A 14,327-nucleotide genomic window follows, 5' to 3' on the forward strand; every position below is an offset into this window, starting at 1 on the left:
TAGTCTGATATTCAAACAGCTTGCCAGACACATTAGACAATTTAAAAAAAAACATCAAACCAACAAGCCGACAGAACAAAGAGGATGCTCACTTTACTCTTTTCTCACCTATTACTTCTGAGCTCACAACACACACTGTGTTTTCCCTGTCGGATCAGGAATCTCACAGGACCCACCTGGGAGAAGGATTTACCATCATTTTCCCCCAGATGATAAGTATGGGAGAGAAAAATGAATAGGTCACCAGTAAAAAGTTCTTCTGAAACAAGAGTAAGCCCCAGGCTAGGAAAATCCCTTTCTTGCTAAGAGTACTGAAGACGCCCCTCACACCGCCGTCCACAGGCCCGGCCGATGCAAGGAGGGGAGGAGGACGCTAAGAGCGGCAGCTACTCACCGCCAGGTCTTCGTTCATCCTCCCGGTCCCGTCCTCCTTCAGAACGATGTCGGAGAGGCAGCGCACACAGGCAGAGAGCACGTCTTCGCACGCCTGCACCAGTAATCCCTGCGGCAAGGCAAAGGCCATCTCTGAAGGGCACCGCGCATCCATCACACTGCCCGCGACACCCAACTTGCTCACCAGAAACTCTACGGCCTTCAAATGCATAACCCGCAAGCCACGGAAACCCCAGCCATCTTGCTTTTGCACCTTTGCTCTTTCAGCAATCTGGCAATGCGAACGGGCTAAGTGGAATTCACAAAGAACACTTATGTATGCTCTTTGTAATATGCTATATTTACTACAAACATATATATTTATGTATTATCTTTCTTTCTATTGTTACATTTGCCCTATAAGAGGGAAAGACATCTATTTAGGAAGATCTACTGCCCTAATTTATAAGAGATCTGTAATAGCAGTGCTCCTCCAATAGAGAAAAACATTGCAATTCTTCTGGCATATGTAGATGGTGAATTAACTACTGTAATAAAGAGTATATTTCAAAAAGACAGAATAAAAAAGAACAGTTTTTACCCTTCTGAAATGTATTCATTAGAGACAAGTTTTCAGAGGCTCTTATTAGCTAAAGTGACCTCAAGGGGGTCCCACCTCCAGCCCACACATCTCACCACGCTTATGGGCCGAGGAGCTCGGTCACACCCTATAACCCGGAAGTCACTTTCCCTGGGAGGCCGTCCCTACACACCCAGGCTGAGCTGAGTGGCTCCGCCCCAGGACCGCCACGTTACCAGACACTCGCTTCCGTTTCAGGAATTATTCTAAGATGTTGGGATTACAGGTTAACGTGTAGGTCTCCCACACTATGCGGCAGGTGCCTTAGGAAGGGGCAGTCTGAACCACACCCCAGGGAGTGCCCAGCAGCAATACCACAAGACGGTACTCTAAGTTTGCCAAATTGCTGGCAAACCATCATCACGATCCAGACATTCGTAGCCTGACTCGGCCTAAAATGTGTCAAAGCTATTGTCTTTATTAACGTTTTACAAAATGAGTGCACTTAAGATGTTAACAGACTGCACAACCTGGAGCTTCTGAAATGCATGCGCTCTGTCCCAGCTTGGCTGAGTCCTTAGGCCCAGCACCCGGCTGCTAGTGAGAGGAAGACCTCAGAGTCTGGGCGGGGCCCGTGGTGCAGGCCTGGCTCCGCACTAACTGAGTGACATGCCGCAGACACTTGGGGGACGGCGCCCTCACATTCTGCCACAGAACCTCCATTTTTTCCTACAGCATTCGTTCCTCATCATCAGCCTTTTGTTTTGTTTTTACCTGTTTTCTGCTATTCAAATATGCTCCCTACTTAGGTAATGTTCCTTATTTAAAAGTTTTTCACACACTTTCTTGGATCAGAGATAAACAGAAAATCAAATAAAGCAAGTATCCCCTTCACCAAAAAGTGCCAAAAGGTTTATGCCAGGAAAACACCAGACACAGAAAGAGCTGGGCATTTTTAATTAACTAAATTTCAAACTGTTTTAAGTCCTAAGCAAAAAAGTTACAGTATATTGTCTTACTACAATGGTTAACTTATCAGGAAAGGACTTTTTAAAAGGAACCTATACAAGAAAATGAAGCTTAGGAAGGTGGCAGGTAGCTCAGATGAAGCAATAATGTTTTTATTCTGGGAGATTTAAATATATTTCAGCAATTATTTAAATTAATTTTTGACTTCTAAAATCATTATTAATAACCCCCAGTCCTAAAATTTTTCATTATGATTAGCACTGTCTAGGAGTATATTTCATGATAAAAACTGAATACATGGTAGTAAGATAATTTATCATTAGAGATACTTAAATGGATAGCTTTTGGGGAGTCAAAGTAACCCTCTGTGTCACACAGAACGCTGGTTTGGGGTTGTGATGATGAATCCATAGGGAATGTCAGCAGGAGGCTCTGGGAACTCTGGGGACAAGAGATACTACGGTGACAGGATGATGACTAATCAGAAATCTTCTGGTCTGGAGGGAAGCCGTGACTAGGAGGAAACCACTTACACATCCTTGGAGTGAGGGAGGAGGGTCTAACAAGCTATTGTGAGCACCGAGGTTACGATGATTAAAAGACAACCTTGTAGATTCGATCTTGGGAACAGGTGTCCGGCTGGTGTGCTTCCTAGAAGACACTGGTACCCAGAACCAAGGAGGTGACCTCCTAAAGGAGCTGTGTGTCTTCAGCAGCCAAGATCTTCTTGGGGAATGTCAACTGCTTGTCATGTAGGTGCTTCCTTGGAGAACTAACTGATGGGGACCACCCGCCCTTCCAGGTCTCCGCGGAGAACACGTCCCCAGCTTCAAGGCAGAGCATTACGTCTACGTACAGACAAATGACAGACACACCCAGGAGAGTCTGTAGCGTACCTGCTCCTCCGCTGGCGTCTCTGCAGATGCTCTACAGAGTCTTTGCAAAGTATCAACAGCTGGGCTGATCAACTTTGGTGACCAACAGAATCCATTCAGCTTACTTTTGATAACATCTAAAAAAGAGAGTCAATTCCCTTGAAGTTTAACTCTTAAAAATATATATAAAGTGAGAGGCAAAGCCTTTTCATGATTCTCCAGTAGACACGCACCTGTCACCTTGTTCCGGGTGCTCTGAGGAAGATGCTTTGCAATATGCCCGATAACACACAGGATGTGCCCTGAGGTGTCTGCATTGGGGTCCTGCTGCCTGTGGGAAGGGCAGGAGAATATCAGTGTAGAACCAAAGTAAAAATTGCTGCCAACAAAATACTTTTCTTCTGGATTATCAGTACTGGAGGAAGTAGGGTAGCATGGTTTAGGAGTCGAGTTGGGGAGCATTAAGGCACTTAATGTACTTGGACAATGAAAGCCTAAAAGTGATTCTTGTTTTCCTGTTTGTTTTTATGCCAGAATTTAAAGAAAAGATCTGGGTATATTAGCAGCTACGAAAGAGCCCACTTCCTTAAGACATGAGCTTTGTTTCCAAGACTCTCTCGTGTCTGGTGGCAGCTACATTACAAGCACGCGAACCTGCTTATCTTCTCCCAGGACTTTATGACGTGGGTGTAGTCCAGCGTGGGTGACGAGCCAGCAACCTTGGAGAGCAGCATCCAGGCCGGGGCAGCGTGCTCCTTGCCAGTGTGGGAGAGCACATTGCTTACAAAAGTGGAGGAGAACTTATCTTTCTTGGACCAGACATGAAAAGCCTTATTTAAATAGCGGCTGGAAAAAAGATGAGAAAGCAGAATTGTAACCGTAAATACACAAAACTGTTCAGACCTGCCCCTCGGTGAAGGGTATCAACTTCTGCTCCAGGATTCTGGCACATAAAACATGCAAACAGAGGTTCCTGGCTAGTGGCTCATCTGATAGCAAACTACGTATCTTTCTAATTATTATTACACTGAATAAGGTATATTTACCCCTCCCCTGCCCATAAAGTATTTATTTTTAAAGAAAATAATAAAATTTCATAATTCACTTGAGACCCTCTAAAATTTCTATGTAAACGTATGGGGTAAGTTACCAATAACAGGTACATCCAGAGTCTACAGGGTTTTAGTAACAAAAAAATGTAGACATTGTCCTTTTTTCAATGGAAGGATTGGAGAGAAATGACATCCTAGCATTTAAATATGGTGATATTAAATGAGCTCGACTTTGCTATGACCTGCCAATACCACTCAGAAATACATGTATCAAACTTTTCTAAAATAAAAAATGCTTCTGATGTGTTAAAGTGTTTGTGTGATGTCATTGCTATTTTTAAACCATTTCTTATTTTACTTTTTCCTATAGCACTGAATGACATCATATGACTCATGAGACAAATGCAGTATTATATATTTAAGTGGAGAGAAAAATACATTTCTTCCCCCAATTAATTTCTTCTACTGCTAGGCACACACACACACTCAGATTAGCAAGACTTTCTCATTAAATGAAAAAAAGAATTCTCAAAGCACGCAGAAGGCAACTATAAGAAAATAAACACATCTACACACAATAAGCATATGCATATAAATGAATGGTTTTATTAATAAATTAGCTTTTGGTTAAAAATCTATCTAGAGTTTTACTGCAAATGACTAACATAATTTATATCTGACTGCTATCCAAAAGCAAGATACATGAAATCAACAAATATTTAAAAGTTTACGTACAAGCATCACACAGAATATTAACTGAAGTTTACTGCAGGAAGCAAACAGAACGACAAAACGTCCTCTGAACTTCCAGCTTTGAGATCTCAAATCTGGCTCCTCTCTGACCACGCACACCCTCCACATGGGCTGAGCCGTCCCCAAAGCCTCCCAACTGGACCCTCCATTAGCCACACTGCCCATCACAAGCAGGGGATGCCGCACCACTCAGAATGCGGTTCAGCAAACACCACCTGGTTTCCTGAAAAGCACTGCCGACCTCTATCCTAATATCAAACCAAAGCAACCCCCCTCAGTGCCCATCTCAGTGCCCCCTGCTGGACAGAACTGACCACGCTCTCCCTTACACTCCAGTCGACTTGTTTGACCTTTTCACTAATTCCTTTTCTTCTAATCACACCAACGGCTGATTTTGAAGAGGTCTGTTCTTAGTCATCTTCTCTAACCTACAACCTAACTCTGGGCGATGTCCTCCATCACCAGGATCGTCGCAAGCTCACACTGAAAATGGGACTCCATCCCCAGCCCTCCCTCCACCCCCCATCCCGCCCCACCTCTGCTTTCCGGGCCTTGTTCAACAGCAACCCCACCCAGAAGCCCTTTCAGTTAGGATTCCTGGAGCGGCGGGCCTCTAAGCCTTTGCGTTGCTATTTCCTGCCTGGAGACCCTCACCATTAGGCCTGCCTGGTTACTCTCAACTCTTTCCACCTCTAGGGATGATTGAGGTCACACCACCATCAAAAGGAAGCTACCCTAAGCTGACAAAAGAAAAAAAGGTAAAAACCCATGCTGCTCCACGTGCTCCCTCCTGGCTGCCGTGACTCCCTTTCCACTGGCCTGTGGGCAAGCAGAGTGGAGGGCGCAGGGCGTCCTCAGCCCTCAGACCCGGTCCCCCCTCCCCAGCTTCCCACTGCTGGACAGCTCCTCTGCAGCCAGCTGCTTCCCCTGGACCTGGTCGCCACGCCTTGAGCTCGAGTCATTCACCGGTGGCCTGTGTCCTCAGACTCTGGTCACAGACACAGCCGATCCGTGATACCTCCTGTGCTATGAACTCCTGGAGCCCCTGCAGCACACACCACGCATGCGCCCGCGGCCCTGCACTGGCTGCGTCCTCCACCAGAGCACCTCCCGCCCCTTGTTAACCGCTAAGGTCCAAACTCGAAGCTCGCCTGCTCTGCGGAGTCTCCTGTCTCGAGCAGACCCTGGAATCCCAGTTACCTTCTGCTTATTAAAGAACTTGTGATCACAAGAGTTTATTTATACAACTCTGTTCCACTAGCCCAACTGTTCTCAATCCTTTTTTAAAGTTGATTCCCTTGTTCAGTGGCTCTCACACTTTTTCTGCTCAGGGCTCTTTTAAACTCTTTAAAAATTACTGACCACCTCGAAGACCATTTTTGTTCATGCGGGTTATACCTATCAATATTTGCCATACTAGAAGTAAAAACAGAAATTTAAAAATACTTATCTGTTAATTTGTCAGAAATAACAATAAGCTAATTACATGTTAACATAAATAATGCAATTCTTTCCCCCCCAAAACCTGGTATCTTTCTCAAAACAAAAAAAAACTTGGTAAGAACAGTGACGTTGCTTTGTACTTTTGTAAATCTCCTTATGGCCTGGCTTAAACAAAAGACGTGCATTCTTACATCTGATTCTCCATTCAATTTGTTTCAATATCATCACATGGCTTCTAGAAACTCTAGTACTGTCAAAGAGTAAAAGTGGCAATGGCACATGACATCTTAATATTACGATAAAGGCTGCCAACTAAAAACTGCCACTTGCCATCCGCCTCTACAAGGATAAGGTCACTGGCCATTGCAGTCCCTTGACCTTCTACACCTCCTGAGAGGAGTTCAGGGCCAAGACCAGGAATGAGGCCCACTGTGCTCTGGGAAAACTGGCAGAACAGGCCTTCAGATACGTAGGTATTTTCAGGAAGATTTTATGAGCCCAACTTCTTGCATCTTCTCATACCTAGAAAAGCACTAAAATCATTAACAGAGACATCCGCTCCTCATGACCAGCAGCAACCTTCTACCGAGATGTGTGCTTGATTGCCCGTACGCCCCTCACCAAAATCACGTATATACTGACCCCCCCCCCCCCAACCCGGCTACCTCTCTGGAGCAGTTCCTCAGAGCTACTGAGAGGCTGTCTCCCAAGCTATAGTCCTCAGTAAGCCCCAAATAAAACTGAACTCACAGCTGTTTACACTGTGGTTTTTTTTGTTGTTGACAGTTTTGGCGACCACAAAGGGATCCAGAGCAGGGGACTTCCCTGGTGGTCCAGTGGTTAAGACCTCGCCTTCCAATGCAGGGGGTACGGGTTCAATCCCTGGTGGGGGAGCTAAGATCCCACATGCCTTGAGGCCAAAAAACCAAAACATAAAATGGAAGCAATATTGTAACAAATTCAATAGACTTTAAAATTGGACCACATCAAAAAAAAAAAACCTTTGGAAAAAAAAAAACAAGGACCCAGAGCAGACTTCTCTCTGTCTGAACTCTACAAGAACCAGAGCCTGGTACCAGCAGAGGCCTCTTGCACCCGTCCACCTCCTCAGAGAGTCCAGACGAATTTGGGTGAGTCTCTCCTGGTTCTCAGATCTGCCATATTAGTTGATAACCTTGAGCTTTATTTCAAAGTATAAAACAGGTACCTGGCCCCCTTGCTCAGTTGAGACACTGGGCAGTCTGAGCTGAGTGTTTAGGTAGGAGACTGACCTGAAACCTTTCCCCAATTCGGCTGCCTGAACAGAAATTGTCAGGATAAAAGTGAAGATATTACGTGAGAGCGCTGCTCTGAAGAAAAGGGCCAAGAGTCCCCGCGGTCAGTCACGGCCTTCTCAGGCAACTGAGAAACTTACAGGAATGGAAGAGGCAAAGCCCTCACACTGCGCAGTGGTCCCAGAGGGAAACCCACTCATTAATTAGAACACTTGCTCATCCAGGGGTCACATGTAAGAACTGGCCATTCAGTGATCCGAGCAGCCATGATGGTCTTACACTGTAATACCTGATTCATGACTAAGTTTTAAAACGAAGCTATGAGATCTCTGGTTGTGTCTGCCTATATGTGCATTTTTTATATATATAAATTTTTTTATCTTTGGATGGTATTATCAAAATTAATTTGTAAATGAGCTCTACTTAATTGGCTTAAAGGAAATTAAGCACTTATATAAACTCTCAGAAATATAAAAGAAACTAACCCAAATGAATTTCAGGCTCATGTGAATTGGGAAATATTCAGTATTAACGCCTGGTGTTAAAGTCTGTTGGTTTAATAAATACAGACATGTCTTTAGAGCCAACAACATGAAGTTTAATACAGTGCAGCCAGGTTTAACAGAGGTCAAGTAAGATCTTATTATGTCTGTTGCAAATCTGTCAGCAAGAAAAATAACTTGGTATTCTGAAATTCTTTAAAGTAAATTAAATGTAAATGAAATAAGAACTTTTGAGTGAACTCTTGAGGACTAATTATGTTTTAAGAATGTCTACTTAAAAATAATCTCTCCAGATATTTGGTAACTTGAAATTTTAGAATTATAAAAGGAGCTCAGGGTAGAGATCAGGAATGACGCACTCTGTGCTCTGGGAAAACTGGCAGAACAGGCCTTCAGATAGGTAGGTATTTTCAGAAGATTTCATGAGCCCAACTTCTTGCATCTTCTCATAACTAGAAAAGCACTAAAATCCATTAACAGAGACATCCGCTCCTCGTGACCAGCAGCAACCTTCTACCGAGATGTGTGCTTGATTGCCCGTACACCCCTCACCAAAATCACGTATATACGGACCCGCCCCCCCCCCACCTCTTCAGAGCAGTTCCTCAGTTACAGAGAGGCTGTCTCTTGGACTACAGTCCTCAGTAAACCCCAAATAAGACTGAACTCACAGCTCTCTCTGTGTATGTGTGTTTTTAAGACGACAAGAGTCTAAGCTCCTGAATCCACCACACTTTGAGAACTGTTGCCCCTAATTCTACCCTCTCGTTCCTAACTTGGGCAAATACATTGTTTTCTAAATTGTGGTAATGTACATAACAAAACTTATCTTTTTAACCATTTTAAAGTACAGAGATCAGTGGCATTAAGCCCATTTGCACCGTTGTGCAACCACCCCCCTCCAGAGCTTTTTCTCACCCCACACTGAGACTCCGTACCGTACCCCTTAAGCAGTTCCTCCCCACCGCCCCTTTCTGCCTCCCAGAGTCTAACTATTCTAGGGACCTCACATAAGAGGAACCATCCAATATTTGTCCTTTCATGTCTGGCTTATTTCACTTAGCATGTTTTCAAGGTTCATCCATGTTATAGCATCTGTCAGAATTTTGTGACTTCTTAAGGCTGAGTAATATTTCATTGCGTGTATAGACCACATCTTATTTATCTCTTCACCAGTGCATGGACACCTGGATTGTTTCCACCTTTTAGCTGCTGTGGATCACGCTGCTGTGAACATGCTGTACTGGGCAAACAATGAGCATCACTTTACGGAGAAGAAAAAGGCTGAAAGCTCTAGTGCTTATATTATGTCCTCTTTTGTGTTTCTCTCTTCCTGTTCTCTGTGTTTCCTTTTATTTCTGGAGCTCTCTCCTCCTACTTTATAAAGTGTATCCTTTCACATATTGTTCTTTTTCAGAAACTTTATCCCTTTCGATCATCCTCGATATTTTCTACATACTGGTTTTCTGACTTCAAATATGCACAGGTGTTTCCCCCATCTTAAAATGAAAACAGAGAGCCTATGAAGGAAGCTATGACACATCTTAATTGCAGGTAAGTTAAAGACCTAACAATAAAGGGGAAAGAAAAAAATCAAACTTCTAGGAGATTATATGGGAAAATACGTATATGATTCTGAGGTAGGAAAAGATTTCTTTAAAAATACATTAACTATAAAGAAAACCACTGACAAACTGAACTCATCAAAAGACATCATTAAGAGAGTAAAGAGGCAAATCATGGGATGGGAGAGATATCTGTAATACATATAACAATGCTTGTACATAAGTATATAATGAACACTTCTGCCTGAACAAGCAAAAGAGTGACAGCCTAATTAAAAAAAAAAAAAAAAGGGCCCGAGACCTGGGCAGGTAATTCACAATGTGAATATCTAAATGCTACTCCACCTATGAAAAGAGGCTCAACTGCATTAGTCAACATGGCAGTGCAAATTAAAACCACCAAGAAATACCAGTATTGGTCCAAAATGGACCAAAAAGGCTAAAAAGGAAGACTGACAACACGAAACACAGGCCAAGATATGGAGCAACTGGAACTCTCATTAAGTGCTGCAAGGAAATGTAACTTGGTCCCACCACTCTGGAAAGCTGTCTGGCAGTAACCATGAAAGACGAATAAAAGCATACTCAACAGCACTGCTCCTAGGTGTACATCCAAGAGAAATGTGTGCCAAAGATACGCATGGGAATATTCACAACAGCATTATACCTCGTAATAAAAAACTGGAAACGACCCATAATCTATCAACAGTTGACTGGATAAATAAACTGTAGCTTATTCACAAATGTCATACACACACACACAGAGCAATGAACGTGAATGAGCTATAGCTGCACACAGTAACTTGAATGAAATCTTGTATTCCTTTGAGTAAAAGGAGTCAGACACACAAAGAATACATACCACATAATTCCACTTACATGAAGATGAAGAGTAGAGAAAACTCACACATGGTGTTAAAATCACAGTGGTTGTTCCCTTTGAGGAGGGAAGGAGAGCGACGGGAAGGAAGAGTTTTCTCAGGCCGAGCAATGTTCTATTTCTGGACCTGGGTGGTGGTTACATGGCTATATTTTCTTTTTGATATTTATTGATCTTACAGTTTGTACGTTTTTCTATACATGTTATATTTTAACATAAAAGTTAAAAAAAAGAAATAAACCTCCCTACAGTTTCTCATGAGCTAGTATACACTGGGTGTGCACAGTAAGATATCCCTAAGAAAAGCAAAAAAAGTAGTTGATTCTACTGCTGGCTAAATTCCTCTCCCTTCCAGGAATTTCAGCAAAGCATATAGTTGGTACTGAGAAAATATTTAATGAGTGAATGCATTTTCAGTCAGATTTTTAACAACAAAAGGGACCTTAAGAGATCATGTAGTGTAACCGACTCTTCTTACAAATGAGAAAACTAAGGCCCACAGAGATGGGGTGATTTGCCAGGGCCACAGACGGTACACTAAATCTATTATTATCTATCAGTATCTTTTTTTTTTTTTAATTTTTATTTTATATTGGAGCATGGTTAACAATTATTAGTATCGATTATGATACTACATCTATTATTCTTTCTATTGTATGGTAATTCCTCCGTAAGTACATGGAAACAAGCAGGGAGGTGTTTCTTGTATGATAAAGAAAAAAAGGAAAGGAAAAGACAGTCAAGGGAGCACAAACACAAACCAGCCGCAAGATTACTGCAGTAGAGATTAAAATTGATCAGTGCAGGTGCTAACTCTTCACTGCATTGCTCACTGCACAGTGAACACCCAGCAAATGTTATCAACTGGAAAAAATGCTGCAGTGTGATTAAGTCAACCAACCCGATACGATGTCAGAAAAAGTCTAACTTGTCATACCCAGGAAGTCATCTACCATAGTAACTAGTACTGTGGAAAGTTAACGTTAATATAGCAAATCCATTAATGCTTTCTACTACATATTAAGACATCAATTCGAAGCTGGAAAACACTCAGAGAAAAGCAAAGGAAGGCTTCACAAAAACCGTCACCACAAAAATGCTAAGAGATTTGAACTAGGTCAAGGGAAAAAGATCAAGATTAAGTCTTCGTATATTAAGCAATGTGGAGAGCTGATTTTCCGAGATCGACACAGGAACTGGTAACGAAAGCCCTTCCTAAGGACAACCAGTTGCACGCGAACGTACCCCAGCTCCTGGCACTCTGTGCTCAGCAGTGTCAGCAGCGTCCAGGCGAGCACCTGGCTGTTGTCCCCGCAGTGGAACTGACCATGATGCCTGATGTTCTGCAGCAGGAGCTGGTCCAGACACTCCAGGGCCTTGTCCTGCACGGTGCTCTCACCGTCCATCACGGCCGGGACAACGCCCCCCAGCCAGGCCTTCTGCACCTGGACACACTGAGGCTGTGCCTGAGGAGTTGAAAGTCAGGAAGTCATAAAGACGCCTACGCTATCACAGGTCTGAACACAAATCGGGGAAGCTGTGATCGATGTTTTAGGATATGTTACAAGTAGTTGCTCACATAATTACAAATAAAACATACAGTGGGAAAAAAACCAACATTCCAAATATATGTGAAAACCAAATTCAAGCTCCAGTAACTGTAAATCAGTGCATACTGAAATTTTAAATTTATTTATTTATTTATTTTTGGCTGCATTGGGTCTTCGTTGCTGCACACGGGCTTCTCACTGCTGTGGCTTCCCTTGTTGCGAAGCATGGGCTCTAGAGCACAGGTCCAGTAGTTGTGACACACGGGCCTAGCTGCTCCGTGGCATGTGGGATCTTCCCGGACCAGGGATTGAACCTGTGTACCCTGCATCGGCAGGTAGATTCTTAACCACTGCGCCACCAGGGAAATCCCATACTGGAATTTTAGACTTACACAGTGATTATCTTATTATTGGTAGTGAAGCAGCACTTTTTCGTAATTCACGATCGAGAGCAAATAATAAATTTTTATCCTAAGGAGTAATTAGAATAGATGCTAACAGAGAAAGTCAAAACATGCATTGCTTAATGCCTTCTATCATGAAATAAAGAAAAAAACTCACTTTTAAAATTCTTCAAAAACTAATTATTTGGCAAAAGTAAATTATATATAGGATTAGTGGATCTGCTCTTTTGGCAATATCACCTATATAGGTTTTAATGGACAAAAATTAATCTAGGCCTCTTGCCTAACCAAATTAATTTTAAAATTCACATTTCTATATGAGATTTAACCTGAAGTCAAGAGAATGCTAACCATTAGCATTCTCTAGCATTAGTCATATTATATTTAATATGAAATGCAATCTACCAGAGGTAATGGACAGATTCCTTTCTCTTACACTGTAGAGTCCTACAGCGGACTTAGGAGAGTTTCTAACAGGTACTTCATCAAGCTGAATTATTTGTAACGTAAAATACCACCCATCAGACACACGGTGGCTGCGTCTCACCGTAAGAAGCTCGGTGAGAGACTGCAAGGCCTGCTTGCGGACAGACACAGCAAGGTCCCGACACCGGTCCTGCAGGATGGACAGCTCTTCTTTCATACCCGAGATGTCACAGTGCTTCAAAATGCTCACTAAGACCTAGAAGGTCATGTGTAACATGAAGGGGTGACTTAGGCATAATGTCAATACAAAAAGCAAAACTGCAGACAAAACACTGCCTTTTAAGTTTGTGATTCTTTCATTTTTGAGATCATAGATCCATCCCCCTTCCCAGTAACATCCCACCTTTTAGAATCTGATGAAATTTAACACCTTTCTGGAGAAAACTTGACATACATTTTATACAAACTAGTACTCTGAAACAATTTCAGGGGTTTCATGAACCCTATCAAAATCCATCCATGGTCCCCAGGTTAAGAATCCTTATTCTAAAAAATGAAATTAAGGATATAAAATTGTGATTCCTAAAAAGCCAGTAACCCAGTAGGAACACTTAAGAACAGATGATCCTTCAGTTCATCTATGTAATTTACATTTAACAGGAACAAGGTGAACTAACATTAGGAGAAAAGTGAGTAATGAATATGGCCAAAGGGTTTTTAAAATAGTCTCTTGCATCTTCAAGTTGTTAGTGCTTAAAAAGAGTACATGAAAAGAATGTCCAGAAAAACTCACACCTGGAGTGCAGACTTCCTGACGTTGGTCTTCTCGTCTCCGACCCTGCTCCTCAACATCATCATGAGACCTCTTCCTGTTGAGGAAACATCACAGTCATTACAGCCTGAGAACACCACACAATCCTGAGAACATGCTGTAATCCAAGACTGACTCATTAGCTGGTTTTAAATCATAAGAAATCAGAGCATGAAATGACATAGAAAAAGAAGAAAATTCAAATAATTAGCTATTCACAATAATGCAAAAGGCAGAGTAGTAAAATTTTAAAAGGGCATAAATTCTGGAAAATTTAGTTTTAAACCCAGGCTCCTAAGTCTAAAATTCTGAATGAATTATTTAGATCTCTATTCTGTTTACTACAAATGGTAAGATCTAAACCATCGGGTTTTTTAAAGACTAAGTAAAACAATACATAACAGTAGCTTTAAAACCTTTCCATTAATGGTCCCTTTACACTATTAGAAATTACTGAAGACTCCTAAGAGCTTTTTTTAACGTGGATTATATCTTTTAATATGAATTAGAAATTTAAACTGAGAATTGTAAAAAAATTTAATAATTCATTTTAAAATAGCAAGGCACGTCACTTATAAATGGTATATCTTTTAACTAAAAAATAACTATTGTCCAAAACAAAAAAAATTTAGTGAAAAGAATGCCACTGATTTACATTTTTGCAAACTCTTTAATGTCTGGCTTAATAAAAGACAACTGATGGATTCTCATCTCTGCTTCTATCTGCTTCTGCCTGTCTGGGACCTCTGCAATACTTCAAGTTACACTTGTGAGAAAATCAGAGTGTAGAAGGTAAATGACATCTAGATATTATTATGAAAACTGTATTCACTTCAAGGACCCACTGAAGGAGGCTTAGGGACCCCAAAC

At 41.9% G+C, this 14,327-nt stretch overlaps 1 protein-coding gene across 4 annotated transcripts in view; it reads right to left on the bottom strand.

The window, feature by feature from the left end:
- The window catches only part of NCAPD3 (non-SMC condensin II complex subunit D3), a 66,743-nt gene that overhangs the window by 27,437 nt on the left and 24,979 nt on the right, over positions 1-14,327 (bottom strand). For all 4 annotated transcript variants that reach the window (XM_007183326.2, XM_057552516.1, XM_057552517.1 and 1 more), the window contains exons 14-20: positions 13,442-13,515; positions 12,768-12,902; positions 11,512-11,732; positions 3,451-3,642; positions 3,030-3,127; positions 2,818-2,933; positions 395-502 (exon numbers count right to left, since the gene is read on the bottom strand). In XM_007183326.2, coding sequence (XP_007183388.2) covers positions 395-502; positions 2,818-2,933; positions 3,030-3,127; positions 3,451-3,642; positions 11,512-11,732; positions 12,768-12,902; positions 13,442-13,515 — 944 coding nt within the window. The remainder of the gene's footprint in view (positions 1-394; positions 503-2,817; positions 2,934-3,029; positions 3,128-3,450; positions 3,643-11,511; positions 11,733-12,767; positions 12,903-13,441; positions 13,516-14,327) is intronic.

Source organism: Balaenoptera acutorostrata, chromosome 9 (assembly GCF_949987535.1).
Source record: "Balaenoptera acutorostrata chromosome 9, mBalAcu1.1, whole genome shotgun sequence".
Classification (NCBI taxonomy): Eukaryota; Metazoa; Chordata; class Mammalia; order Artiodactyla; family Balaenopteridae; genus Balaenoptera; species Balaenoptera acutorostrata.